The sequence below is a fragment of the Tympanuchus pallidicinctus genome, unplaced genomic scaffold (genome assembly GCF_026119805.1).
Source record: "Tympanuchus pallidicinctus isolate F22 unplaced genomic scaffold, pur_lepc_1.0 scaffold7, whole genome shotgun sequence".
In the NCBI taxonomy this organism is placed as follows: Eukaryota; Metazoa; Chordata; class Aves; order Galliformes; family Phasianidae; genus Tympanuchus; species Tympanuchus pallidicinctus.
Window position 1 is genome coordinate 23,683,158 of NW_026294791.1, and position 13,166 is coordinate 23,696,323.

The following is a 13,166-nucleotide window of genomic DNA, read 5'->3' on the forward strand; positions in this document are numbered from 1 at the left end:
GGTCTATTTCAATACGTAGGCATAGCAGAGACCCACAAATTATAAGCCAAAGTGTATGCATTTGTACCTTGTAAACACCATTGCAATTCAAATCTTGTCAGATGCTCCTCTTTATGCCCCTTGATGAGCTGAATATAACTGTAATGAGGAACAGACTTACCCAGTAAGACTTAGGATTCTCTCGAGGAGCAACTAGGGACAGCTGCAAAGGATGGAAACAAGAACAGTACAATTAAATTATTATTGCACTTACCAGTAACCAGCTTTGAAAACCATAATCAGGTTGCTACAAGCTGCTCTGCAATTGCAGACAGGGCAAAGGAAGTCTGTCACTATTTTTTTTCAAAATGCAATCAAATACTTGGTTGTTAGGCCAACTTTTTTTTTTCAGCAAAATATCAGAGAAAGAAGTCTATCAGCAACACAGCAGTGTTTCCTGTGCATCTCAAAGGTTGTTTTAGGCTTTCCCAACTTTAATCAGTCCTAATCATGAGAGTTTTCTCTAGAAATATTTATCCTCCTTTCCCCTGTGTATGGGAGGCACCAGAAGCGATTTTTCACTGCTGTCTCAGACCACAGACAGAAGACAAAACTCCTGCCAAGTTGTATCCTGCCATGTCTTTGCCCCATACATTTTCATACATTGGAACGGCCTTCTTCAAGGTTTTACTTTCACACAGAGGAAACTTGCCAAGGGACGTATCTGATTCTGTCATTTATCACCTCCTGTGGAAAAACAGCCTTGGATATGGGTATTAGTATCAGATATCAAAACTGAAAGCAAACACACCACGTAGAAGATGCACCGATTTATTAATAGAATAAAAATGAAATGTAGTGACATAGTTGTTTCCACTGTTAAAGCCATAGAGACAATTAGTGTCCCATTTATACACTTGATGGCATCACTCAGTAACTCATTCATAAACTCTGACATGTTCAGGTCAGGTATTACAGAAAACATTGCCACAGTGAAAGCAGCTTTCCTCTGTTACAAAGTGGATAGCTACAGCGTCCCCAAGGTTTGCAGCTGCATCAGTCTCTACTGGAGGCTTTCACATGTCCTCTGTTTTAATTCCTGAGACTTTCTCCACCTGGAAGAGTTTTCTAAAGCCTTTCAACAGCAACAGAGGGAAATAGCTCAACTTCTTGTGGGGTACAAACCCACTCTTCAGGCAACAGAATGCATTGATCATTACAGGAAAATGGGCTCCATTCCAATATGCTGTGGGAATTATTCATTGCAAGGTCCCTGCTGATTATTAGCATTTTGAGGCAACAGTGATAGAGGAAAATGTTTGTAATGGAATACTTTTAATCATAATTCTGTTTTCTTTGTTTCTACTTCTGCATCATACATTCTGCCATGTCTTAAATTGTCACCCATTATTTTTCTTAAATCATAGCAGCTGTGAGTTCATAGACAATTCATTATCAGTATGGAGCTTTGTGTGATATAGCACTATCTGAAAGAAATAGGAAGCAATACGTAGGAAATATTACAATTAACTTTGCAATTTCTCCCAATATACAATTATCCCTTAAATCAGGTACAGGAAACAGTATAAGCTATGAAGATAATTAAAATATAGTTTCACTGGATTAAAACCGTTGAAAACTTATCCCTTATGGATGCAAAGGAAGATAAAAATCATATTGCATCTGTCAGGGGACAGAATGTGTCTAGAAACAGAGTAAGTGGCAAAGCCTTCTGCTGTAGATATGTATCTCTTGCACACTGTTTGGAACAGGTATCTGTGATACAGCTATGCAGAAAAGCCCTTGGAAAAAACCCTACTGTTTGCTTCCAAGTGTCATATGTGGAAGGTACAACAACCCATGAGGAGCTGGGCATTAGAATTTGAACCTAAGAGAACAGAATGATAAGGACAGATGGTGATCTCCAAAAGAGATCTTCCTCAAAAAGAATTTAAAAAAAAATCCTCTAAAATGAAGTGCATATTACTGGCACCGCAGAAGCCCAGAGATAACATACAGCCCACAAGCCTGCAGAGAGTATCACATCCATAACCAGCTGGCTGAAAGTAGTAGTCATGTAGCAGAGCAAGCTGGGGAGTCTCCTGTAGTCACATTTACTGCCTGAGTCTGGTTGTCCATATCAGAGAGGGATTTGGTACCGGAGTTTTCAGACAGCACCAACTGTTCAGAGAGAGCAGGAGAAGCAGCAGCGTGGTTAGCATGCTCACTCTCCTTTGTTGTAACAGTGGGAGCTGAGTTTTCTTTAGCTGTCCCAGCACGATTGTGTGACTGGCTGGCTTGTCTCCCTGCTTCTGCCTCCTGCTGCTGCAGCATCCGCTCCACCTCTATCTCAAGTTCCAGATTTTCCTCATCTGCCTCCACTTCCAGCTGCTGCATTAACTCCTCCAGCTTCCTGGCCTTGCGGAGCTCGTTCTGCTGGATGATCGTGCACAGGTGCTCTGTGAGGTGCTCCTTGATCTCTGTCTTGTGTTGGAGGTCCAGCTTGGCTGCCACGTACTCCGACTCAGCCTTATCGTACCGCTTCCTGCAAAATCAGCATCATTTCTCGTGGGTTAGATCTCAAAGCACTTTGCAATCTGCCACACGGACAGACACTTTAAGCATCCCTGAAATGCATTATGCCAGCTGTTTCATGATATGCTGCTACCCTAGTTTAAAGGGGGGGGGAGGAAACAAGTACAAATGCTTTAAGCCATCTTCTTTTCACACATTGGCCTCCATTGCTCCTACATTGCAAGAGTTAATTTGCTTGTCTGAAATACAGAGATTGAATTGCAAGCAAGCATTTTTACCGCCAGTTTTAAGAGATGCAACACTAGCAGGAGAAAGAAACCCTCAGAAGTTGTAATGTTTTCACACTTCAAATGAACAACTATCCAGCAAACTGCAACACTGTAAAGCAGTTTTGAGTTTTTCTAGTCCAACCCTCAGCACAACGGATACAGATGCTAGGAGGGTGCTATACATACTTGCACTTGGATCTGATCGAGATGCAGACTCTTCTGGCCACCCAGATACACATTCTGAAAGTCACGAACTCCACAGATCAACATAGCATCTGACATCAATAGTGATCACAACTTTTGTGTGGCAACAGATGTAGAATTTCATTGCAAGCATTCCCCCAGGACATACCTCCTGCCAATCTGTGTTTCCTGTCATGGCAAATATAGCCAAAAGGAAATATTCCAAATATTTATTGAGGTCGACGTATCCCGGATATGCAGCACTTTAATGGTTGGTGTCCATTTTAGTGATGCATCTTGAAACTGTATATTAATTCAGCTTAATTATTAGAGAGAGAAATGCAATCTTGCTCATCAGGAATGAGAACAAAACAAGAAGGTCAAGATTTTCCTGGGTCAGGTATCCAAAATGGAAGAGCCAACACTATGCTGGAAGCTTCTGCACGGTCAAACATTTGGGCCAAAATCACATATCTTCTCCACACCATAATTATTAAAATTCCATTCCACAGTGACTGTCAGATGCCATCAACCACATGCTCAGAATTATTTAACACTGCACTTCTTGACCCAGTGAAAAAGATTGGGTTTTAGCCCAAAAATAGAAGCCAAGGACTGAAAAAATTGCTTTCAAAACCACCACTTAAAAGTAAATCAGCTTTGGCTCATAATGTACAAAAACTACAGCACTGTAATTATGTAACTCACGCTTCCAAATCTCTCCCTCACAAAAAGATTTTACTAAGTCCATCAAAATCACTGTTTCAGAATTTCATCTCCTTTGTCCAACCAATAACCCCTCTGTTACCCTCACTATAAACTGCTTTCCAAAAGCTGGAGCTGACTGTTACATTCTCTTTTGCTATTAAGCATTTCAAAGAGACACGTTATTAGAAGATTTGGATAAGGACATTTGTAAGAGTGTTTAGCAGTTTCAGAAAGCAGAGTTAAGCCAAAAATACAATGAAATGTTTCCCTCTCGAGGATAAGAAATTCAGCATCCATACACACTCAGCTACTGAAACTGCAGTTAACCTTAGATATTTCAAATGATAATCATGCAACCCGAATCCTTATTTTTTTAAGCTACTACTGGTATTTTTTGAAGACTAATTACCACACTTATTAGCCTGTGGTAGACATACAGCAGAATTCTTAGGTGGAAATAGACATTTCACACATTGAATCCTGAACCAAAAACCTCAACCAAACATTTCCATTTTATTCAACGACTACATAAACATGCTGATGTTTATCTACTGATGTTGTGGTTTACCCACAGCTAAAAGGGTGTTCCGATTAATTTCTTGCACTTAAGGAACTCATCAGAACCAGAGTGATTAAAGGCACATTGTGAAAGGGGAAAGCTTACTTTTTCCTCCCATTTTTCATCCCAGTTCCAAAAACACTTCAGCAGAATTCTGTTTTAAGCTTAATTGGTCCCATAGATTCTAGCAGGACCAGACCTGTCATCAAAAGTCAAGTTTCCCTGAAAGGAAACTTAGGATTTTTGGAAAAGATCTCTTTTCCCTAAGAAGAAACAATAAAGCAGGGCTTAAGGACAACGGCACAGTTAAAGCAGTAAGTATGCCTCACAACAGCACGAAGCTGGAAGGCATAGTCTGCAGTCAGAAAACAAACTTCAGTTTCCAGATTTCCAGGGGAAAACGAGGAAACAGAAAGCACGCTTTTACCTCAAGGTTTCTAAGCAGACAGTCTGAGGGGCTTTACTTATGCATTATTACAGCGACCTCACTCCATTACTGCTTCAGTGAGTAGAAACAATATTTGCTCCCTCTACTCAGGAAAGGCTGTTCCCTCCTCCTCCCTGCCTGGCACTTACCGGGCATAGGAGTAGTCCAGGCTGGCTTGGTCAATGCGGTTGCGCAGGATGCCGATGTCAGCAGACACCATGTCATCTAAAGCTTGTAACTCCTTCTGAATCCTTTTTAGCTTCACTGTTTCAGCTTGAGTTCTTTTGGATCTGCAAAAAGGAAGATGTTCTCTTTTTCTTTGCGAGCCTCTTTTCTTGACATAATGGGCTTCATTACATTTGCAAAGCAACTACTGTCTTTATGAGCTACTCAGAAGGCTACTCCTTTATGGTTTCAGACTTCTGATCTTACTTAATATCCACAGGGATCTAAAATGTCTGCTATTAAAGGACTACATCAAAATTACGTAATGACTATACTGAAAGTACCTAAAATGGATTGTGTTTCTTCACTGAGGAAACCCACAAGTAGTTGCTGTATCTAAGCAGCTCTCAGCATAAGGAAACAGGAAAAGACCTGGAGGGTGAGTAAGAGGGGGAAGGGTATTCAGTCCTACAAACATCCCCTTTCAAAGAAGTCCAGCTAGAAGGGGCCAAAAAGCCACCTAACCTACGCTTGATTTCCCTGTTGTAAAACCATTCCCAAAAGTCCTGGCCAAATCCCAGTGAAGTCAATGGAAAGTTTTAGCTCAAACACAAAGGACTGCAACCAAGCCTTATGCAACCTTTTTCAGCTCAGCCTGTTCATTCCCTAGTTCTGAAAACTGAACGTTGCTAAGGGCAGCAGGCTTCAATGGACTTCTCTCTCAGGCAAATAAGCAACTTGCAACAAGATTTTACACCAGGTCACTTTGCAACTGTCATTCTTCCTCAACAGCAAAATTGTGCTTTTCAGCCACTGCTTTACTCCAGAACATGGGTAGGAAGTGGCACCACCTCTCATTTGACCAGCTGATGCAGGTGAACAGAAGCAGACATCTTTCAGTGCTACTTAGAGCCTGAAGACCTTTAAATCTCAGCTGTAGCTCCTTGTCCACTATCTTCCATGTCTTCCTCCCTCTCCTTATGCCAGCCTGGTGGCATTGCCTCACAGTGACTCTGACCACAGTTACTTGTTACTTAGAAAAGGCAAAAAAACCCCAAAATCTTCAGAACGTCAAAGAGAATCTTCTGCACAGTACTGATATTAATTCATCTTTACTACTCAAGAGCTTCAATGGGCAGAACATGACACTTTCCTGGGAGAGGACTGTGAGCCAGAAAGCTGCGCATCACCTTCCCTGATTCAGTACTATCAACTGCTCCAACATTCTTCCTCACAAACCTTGCCTGACTTGCAGTTTTACCTATGTTGCTGGACAACACTATTTTCAAGTCTGGTCACTGGAAAAACAAGAGCTAACAACTCTAAGAACACATGAATTTCTATGTATTTTAATCAGCCAAGTGTAAAAAACTTCTTAAAGCTTGATAGTTTTTTCCTTTCAACACTTTTCACATATTAGTAAGTCAAACTCAAAATGCTTAATCACTCGTGGCAAACATGTAATCACAGGGAACTGTCTGTCACAGCTGCTAATTTGTGGAGCAGCACGTGGAAAGCAAAGAGAGGGGGAAAGAAGGAGATTTTAAAAGAAGATATGTAATTGGTTGCAGATTGAAAGGAACCTCTTTCTCAGCCCACACTGCAGCACAGGCCCTTACCTCTCAGCAATAGCTTTGGCCAGAAGTGCCTTCTTGCGTTTATTCTTCTCTTCTATCAGCCGTTGCTCTTGCTGGAGGATCTCCCACCGTGATTTTTCCTGCCTGCTCATTGACAAGAAGATCAAAATTGATAGCAAGTTCAATTCGCTCCCTGTCCTCCACACAACACCGATAATAAACATCATGTTTCCTGGAGCAAACTCCAAATAGGCTGAAGGAACAACAAACAGTTTTCTGCAAGAAGTCACTGAGACCAATAAACATTTTCAGACGCAATGTGCTGATCAGAACACGAATCGTCACATGCAAACACGCTGCTGGCTCCACGACTGCTGGAAGAAAGAGCCTTCAACACTTCCTCAGAGTTGGATAAGATTTTTCACATAAAGGTTGTGCTTTACCACTGGGTCGAAGCAGTTCCAGTCTTCTTACTAGCTGCTATGAGTTATCTGTTCAGTTTGCTAATGCAGCCTCTTTTTTTGAAAGTGCTTTTTCTTATCAGACAGACAATCTGTCTGCTTTATAACAGAGCACTCAGACAATTAAACGGATGGAAAGAAGAGCTGATAAAAATTACAATGAAATTGATTAATGAGGAAAACGGGATTTTCCTTTTATCACTGTGGAAAGCGTTACATTGATTCCATTTCCTAGGCCACCACAACTACTGAGAGATATAACATCCCAGAGAACGGAAGACAAGGTTCTTGGTGAGAGGGGACAACCTGTGTGAACACAATTGGGTAGGATTAAGGGGAAACAAAACCTGCTTTGTTGCTTTTCCATCCTGCTTTTCCATCCTTCACGCCTTCTGAGAAGTCTCTGTTCCAAGGTCAGTTTAACAATGCCAAAGTAATTCAGCTATGTTTATTTTAAAAACCATTCCTGCACAAGAATATCTCTTCAGACTTCTCACCATTCTATTCCTAAGACCACATACCGAGAAAATGTTGGACAAGATTTAAATTGGACTGCACAGGCTTGAATAACTTCAGCAGATTCGTGGGTGGTTGTGGCACCTAGATGTTATTTGCTCCCTACCTTCTCTGCTATGCTTCAACTACCTTCCACACACAGAAAATGTATTTTTCACCACCAGCGGGAAGGAGCTGAACAGTCAGTACACCCACTGAGCACAGGAATAATTGGGTACTGCTCTGTCAAGTGCAGCTATTCTCATGAAGAGACTGCTCTCTGCAGCTGGGTGATCCCAGCCAGGTGACTGCACAGCCAGCAGCTGCTGCCCCTCATGATGTATCTGTGAGAAACAGGACATCCTGCCACTGCTCTTGGAACTGGACAGAGTCCTCTCCAATGGGAAGCACCTTTGGTCCCCTCTAAAATCCTACAGGCACTTTTATCCAGGCAAGAGAACCATATGCAGAACTGTGTGCACTCAAGGAAAAAAAACCTCACACTTGGATACAGGCAGGAAAAAAAAAGCACAAAGCAGGTAAAACCAAGTTATTTCATATTAAAAATGCCTGCCCTCTCTTACATTTAGACAACAGCTTCTTTCTATAGGCTACTGTATGTATTCTGGATGATGAACAAAGTAACTGCCTCATACAGTCAGACTCCCAGCTGCATTCCATACTTTTTCCTTCCTCTCTCATAGTATCGCTCTGATGCTTTGGGGAGAGACAGACACCCCAATATGGGCTGATAAAGAGTGAGAACTCGAATTGTGAAAGACAGAGAATTCTTTAAAATGGAAATTTTTATCTCCTTAACAGGAGATATTAATAAATCTACAGTAATATTGTAATTTCTGTAACTCTGTGTTCCCATTCACAATATATCTACTTTCAAAAGGTACAGCTACTTTCTGTTGTGGATGCTGGCTTGTCTATGCAACACGATCCAGATGAGATTAGGTCTTCACAAATCACTGAGGCAGACCTCCTCGATTCACAGTCCCACTGCTATAGGAAATTATTCAGGCAGTCATGGTGCTTTTCTGCATGGATTAAATGACATAATTTGGTACTGAATCAGGTCTAACCCAACTGACTAGAGATGAAAAGCAAAGGCTCAAAGCAGAGGAAGAAAACATTCTCTCTCAAACCTCCCTGTTAGATAAAGGAAAGTTCAACATTCAATTTCGCTTTACGGTAAAACAAAAGAATAAATCCATACAGAATAAAACCATCCCCCAATTTTACCAACTTACTAACAATTCCACTTTCTTTTTTTCCACTGTAATGCTTGTCTTTGGAGTGAGGTTCCGGGCACTGTCACTACCATCACAAGGACCTGCTGGCCTCGCCTCCTTCTGCTGATCTTTGCTGTCATGTTGCCTTTGCTCTGCTAAAGGACGATGTGATGCTGGCACGGGCTGCTGAGGATTACAAGGTTTATGTTTTGGTGCAGACAGCAACTGCTCAGGAGGAACAGAGGCTGCTCCACCCTGCAGCCCCAGCTTCTGGCATTGCTGCTGGAGAGCTTTTTCTCGCTGCAGTTGCTTCCAATTCTTATTTGCAGGGTGGGGACGACGCGGCTGCTCCAGCGGTTCAGATAAATCTATCAATGGATGAGGGGGAGAAAGAGAATTAAAAGCAGGCCTTAAAAACAAACATGGACTGTAAACTGGCTACACTGGGGCAAAACCAACCTAAGGACAAGACACGTCTGGGTACCAAGGAAAAGCATCCTGAAGAAAATCTAGGAGCCTGGAAACGTTCTGTTGGTCTAGGAATCGGGGGTTTTAGGGGATGCGAGCATCCGAAAACGAGAGGAGGGAGGAAAAAGGGATTGGCAGTGGGGGACTAAAGGAAGAACTTCGGGGAGGAGCAGAGGCGAGTCCAGGGGAGAGCCAGATGTAGGGCCAAGGGAGGTCCGGTGGGCAGCTCGGGCTTTATAAAGTGAGGGATACTGAAAAACAAGGCGAAGACGGGCAGAGAGGTGCACGAGCGGGCCGGAGGACAGGCAGGCAGGCGTAGGCACAAGAGATCGGGCTGAGGGCATGGCTAGGAGCGCGAGGGCCTGCTGGCTGCACCGCACCGCGCCCGGCACGCCGCTCCCCGGTGCCCGGCCTCGAGCTCGGCCGCACTCCGTACCTCGCTGCAGGCGCCGCAGCTCCTCCTGCGTGAAACCGGCCCAGCCCTCGGCACCGGCCATGGCGCTTCCTCCTTCCGCTCACGGGGCACCGCGCCACGCAAGCCCCGAGGCTGCCCCGCCGCCGCCGCACCGCTCGAGCAGGCGAACGCTGCGGACAGGCCCGACCGGCAGCGTGCGGCTTCCATGGCGACGCGGCGGGGGCTTCGCGTTCCCATGGCGACGCGGTGGCACAAGATGGCGGCCTGAAGGGATGCGAGAAGCGGGCAGCGGAGGGCAGGGCCGGGGCCCCGTCTGCGGGGCTCCTTAATAAAGCAGCGTTAAAGCAGCAACGCCACGACACCCCGGCCATTTATAGATAGCAGTTAGGCTGTCTTAGTGAGGTATTTTTCTCTGCAGCATCTCAGAATTGTGTTTGTAGGGGCACAGAAAACACATCCCTGGGCCCTGTGCAGTAAGGGAGGTGTGAGCCCGGGCACTGTTCTCCACCAAATAATTGCCGAGACCCAACCTACACAAAGTAATAAAAAAATAGGAGATTGAACGTGAGAAATGATTATTTCAGTGCTAACAAAGTCGCGCATCCCTTTCTGGGAGGGATGGGCTCCTGATGTAGCAACATTCTCTCTCTAGCCATGACAGCATGCATGTTTTCCAGCCAGCCCAAACTCTAGCCGCTACTTGAAGCCTACCACAGGTCTTGCAGATGAACCTACCTGCCTTTGGGAGAACATCAGGTAGAACACACAAGCCTCAGGTTTAGCTAAAGCAGTCCAGTGGGCTGGAGGCTTAAATACATCATCAGCAATAAAAGGGGGATGTTTTTCAGTGCCTAACAACATCCCTTGTGGTTTCCAATCTGTGAGGGATTAGTCAAGCTCTGAAGAATTGCTGTCTCCTAGAACAAATTCATTATTTGATGGCCACGCATGAGTTCACAATTTATTGCGGCAGCACTTCTAACTGCTCCTGCATGACTAACACATCCCATAAATAGCAACCCTACTCAGAGGAGGTGGAGTCCTGGACTGTCACTTGCAGGCAGGTTTCAAACATTTCTGCTGGGATTTGGCCTTTGGGGAGCAGACACACCACTATTTTTCACCAGCAGCTTGGTTGTGGGCCAGGGTGAAACAGAGACATGGCAGACATCCATTGGAGAAGAAGCAGAGCACATTTATCTCCATTCTGTCATAGACATCATGGGGTCTGTTCATGGTCATCACCAACCAGGGCTTGAAGCTGCAGGATGGCCCCTCGGGCTGGATTACTGCTTGCTCTGGGAAACTTTACCAAGCACAGAAGAGATCGAATGAGAACTGTAATCTTGCCTTGACTCGCATGCTCTCAAAAGCCAGGAAGCCCAGATAGCAGAACCAGGTATCAACTGGAATTTTACGATGCATTAGTGTTGGCCAGCCTTGCAGGACACTTAATTCCCTCATAGATGCCTGTACTGGAGTCAGGAATCTAAATCTGTCTTGATACCTAAATCCCTGCCATGGACTGTGCCGAAACCACAGGTACCAACTGAACGAGCCTCATGAAGCACTAACTCCAGACCTCATTCCTGAACTTTAGTTCTTTCTTCTCTTCCAAGTTTCAGCGCCGCAAACAAAAATGAAGCACCATATTCTCTTTATTGCAGCAGATATTCCAGGCATAAAACTCCCATGTGTTTTATAGAAGAAGTATAAAGACTTTTGAGTTGTTAACTACAATGCTATAGGCAAAGCAGCAATCAGCTTTAACAGTTTCCATCAGCCAAAGGTTTAATTACCAGCAGTTGGGCCAGCCTTCTCCAGGAACAATTATAACCTAGTGAAGTCATTTCACAGGGCATTTACCAGCAGCAGATTCAGAAAATGGAGGCTGTTCATGTTCCCTGGCTGGTTAAAGGCCTGTGAGCTTAACATGAAACTAATGTTTGACACCTATGAAAAAGTATTTTCTAAGCAAACACAGGTTGGATAAGGCTGAATGAAGAGAAAATAGAAACCTTATTTTCCATTCCCACTTTGGGAAAGAGATGACGGACAACCCAAACAATACTGGGAAAAAAAAAAACCAATAACCTAAACCTTCCTTTTACATCCAGGGCCAGATTAGACTTCTGTATCATTTTGAGATTCAAGGGCTGCTACCTCATGAGCAGACCTGGTTATGTCCGTACCTTCTGTGTCTGTTTTATATTGCCTCTTTAGCCTGCTGTCTTCTGAAGCAGCAAGTAGCATGAGATCACATTTTTTTTTCTTCTGAGATTCCCAGATCATGATGGACATGTCATCACAGACCAGCAACTTTGACTCTGTAGGGCAGGCCTCAGGGTCAGACCTCAGGGTCAGTCCTTAGCTGACATTTCAACCCAGGATGGACACAATTTGTACCAGGACCTTACTGACACTGGTTTAGTTCAAACTGCAGTTTTGTTTTTCAGAGCCAAATCACCATGTCCAGCCAAACCAGATCAATGTGTGAGCAAGGAGCAAGCCCAGCCTTTTGAGAATTAATTTCTCCTTTAAAGGATGCTTTTCACATTCATGCTATGGAAGTTTCTTCTGCTGATTTCAGCTGTGCTATCCAGGAAGGTTCTGAACCTGAGATAAATAATTAATGCAAGTAATTAACTTCTCAGCATGGCACTGAAAACAAGAGTGCAGTTGAGGCCCTCCTCCTCTGCAGCTTGGTGAAGGCAGCTAGGATTTTCCCATAGTCCAACAGACTGTGGATTAGATTGCTGAGAGCATAGCATCAACACTGATCTCCACGTTCAGCTTTTTTTTTCCTGGCTAAATACCCCCAAGGACTCTCCATTAAGGAGCACCAGACTCAGAAACCAAGGTGGAAATCAGCCTCGCTGAGCCCTCGGCCCTGATCCAAACCAGCATGCAAGCCTGTGCTTAACCTCAGCCATGTGCTTGAGCCACAGCCTTTAACCAAGCCTCACCAGGGCAGTGCCAAGATGCCTGGCTCAGCACCAACATACCCTAATCCTGCATTGGGAACTTGGAGCTCAGCACGTGGCAGGATAATCACTGTATTACAGGATCTCAACTCCGGGATAGGCTAACAGAGGTGCTGCATGCCCTGTTCTGCCTTGGCCTCATCTTCCCAGCATTTGTTCTCATACACTGGAATCAAATGAGCACCATCACTTCTGGCACTACAGCAGTCTTGGTTTTTTGGAATTTCTTAGAGGGAAACAGAAACCCACTTATCTAAAGAGCTAACAGGTGAGAAAACTACACTGGAAGACTGCTTCTTAAACCATAGAAACCAGTGGTTTTCAACATCATTTGATTTGTGGATCTTTATACATTTTGTTGTGAAGAAGTACACTTTTACATGGGAAGTTTAAGGCCACGACCTCGTCTCCTCTGAGCCACTATTCATAGAGCCCTCAGGGGCAATCCTGTGACCCCTACTGCTTGAAACCACAGCTATTTTACTTTACAAGGGCCAAGTTTTACTTCTCAAATCTCAGTGAAGAGGGGGCAGGTACTCCCAGGTTTTTCCTCTCCTTGCTGCAGGGCTATGAGGAGAGTAGCTCTAGACCAAAGGAAAGCCCTGGAGCAGCCGGGGCATGGGACGTGAAGATGGCGTGGGGATGTAGAAGTCTCCAATGCATTCTACTTTTAACCTTTGTTTTTTCTCCTTAAGAAAAG

General features: G+C 44.2%; 1 protein-coding gene across 2 annotated transcripts; it reads right to left on the minus strand.

The window, feature by feature from the left end:
• Positions 1 to 794: 794 nt before the first annotated feature.
• GORAB (golgin, RAB6 interacting) lies at positions 795 to 9,632 on the minus strand. Of its 2 annotated transcripts, none has more exons than XM_052666559.1 (5): positions 9,504 to 9,632; positions 8,622 to 8,967; positions 6,445 to 6,546; positions 4,810 to 4,950; positions 795 to 2,524 (listed from the first exon to the last, which is right to left on the minus strand). In XM_052666559.1, the coding sequence occupies exons 1-5, from the start codon at positions 9,562 to 9,564 to the stop codon at positions 2,053 to 2,055; spliced, it is 1,122 nt and encodes a 373-aa protein (XP_052522519.1). In that variant the 5' UTR covers positions 9,565 to 9,632; the 3' UTR covers positions 795 to 2,052. The 2 variants fall into 2 exon arrangements, with proteins under 2 accessions (XP_052522519.1, XP_052522520.1); XM_052666560.1 differs by having other exon boundaries at positions 2,401 to 2,520; positions 4,806 to 4,950.
• Between the last annotated feature and the right edge of the window lie 3,534 nt (positions 9,633 to 13,166).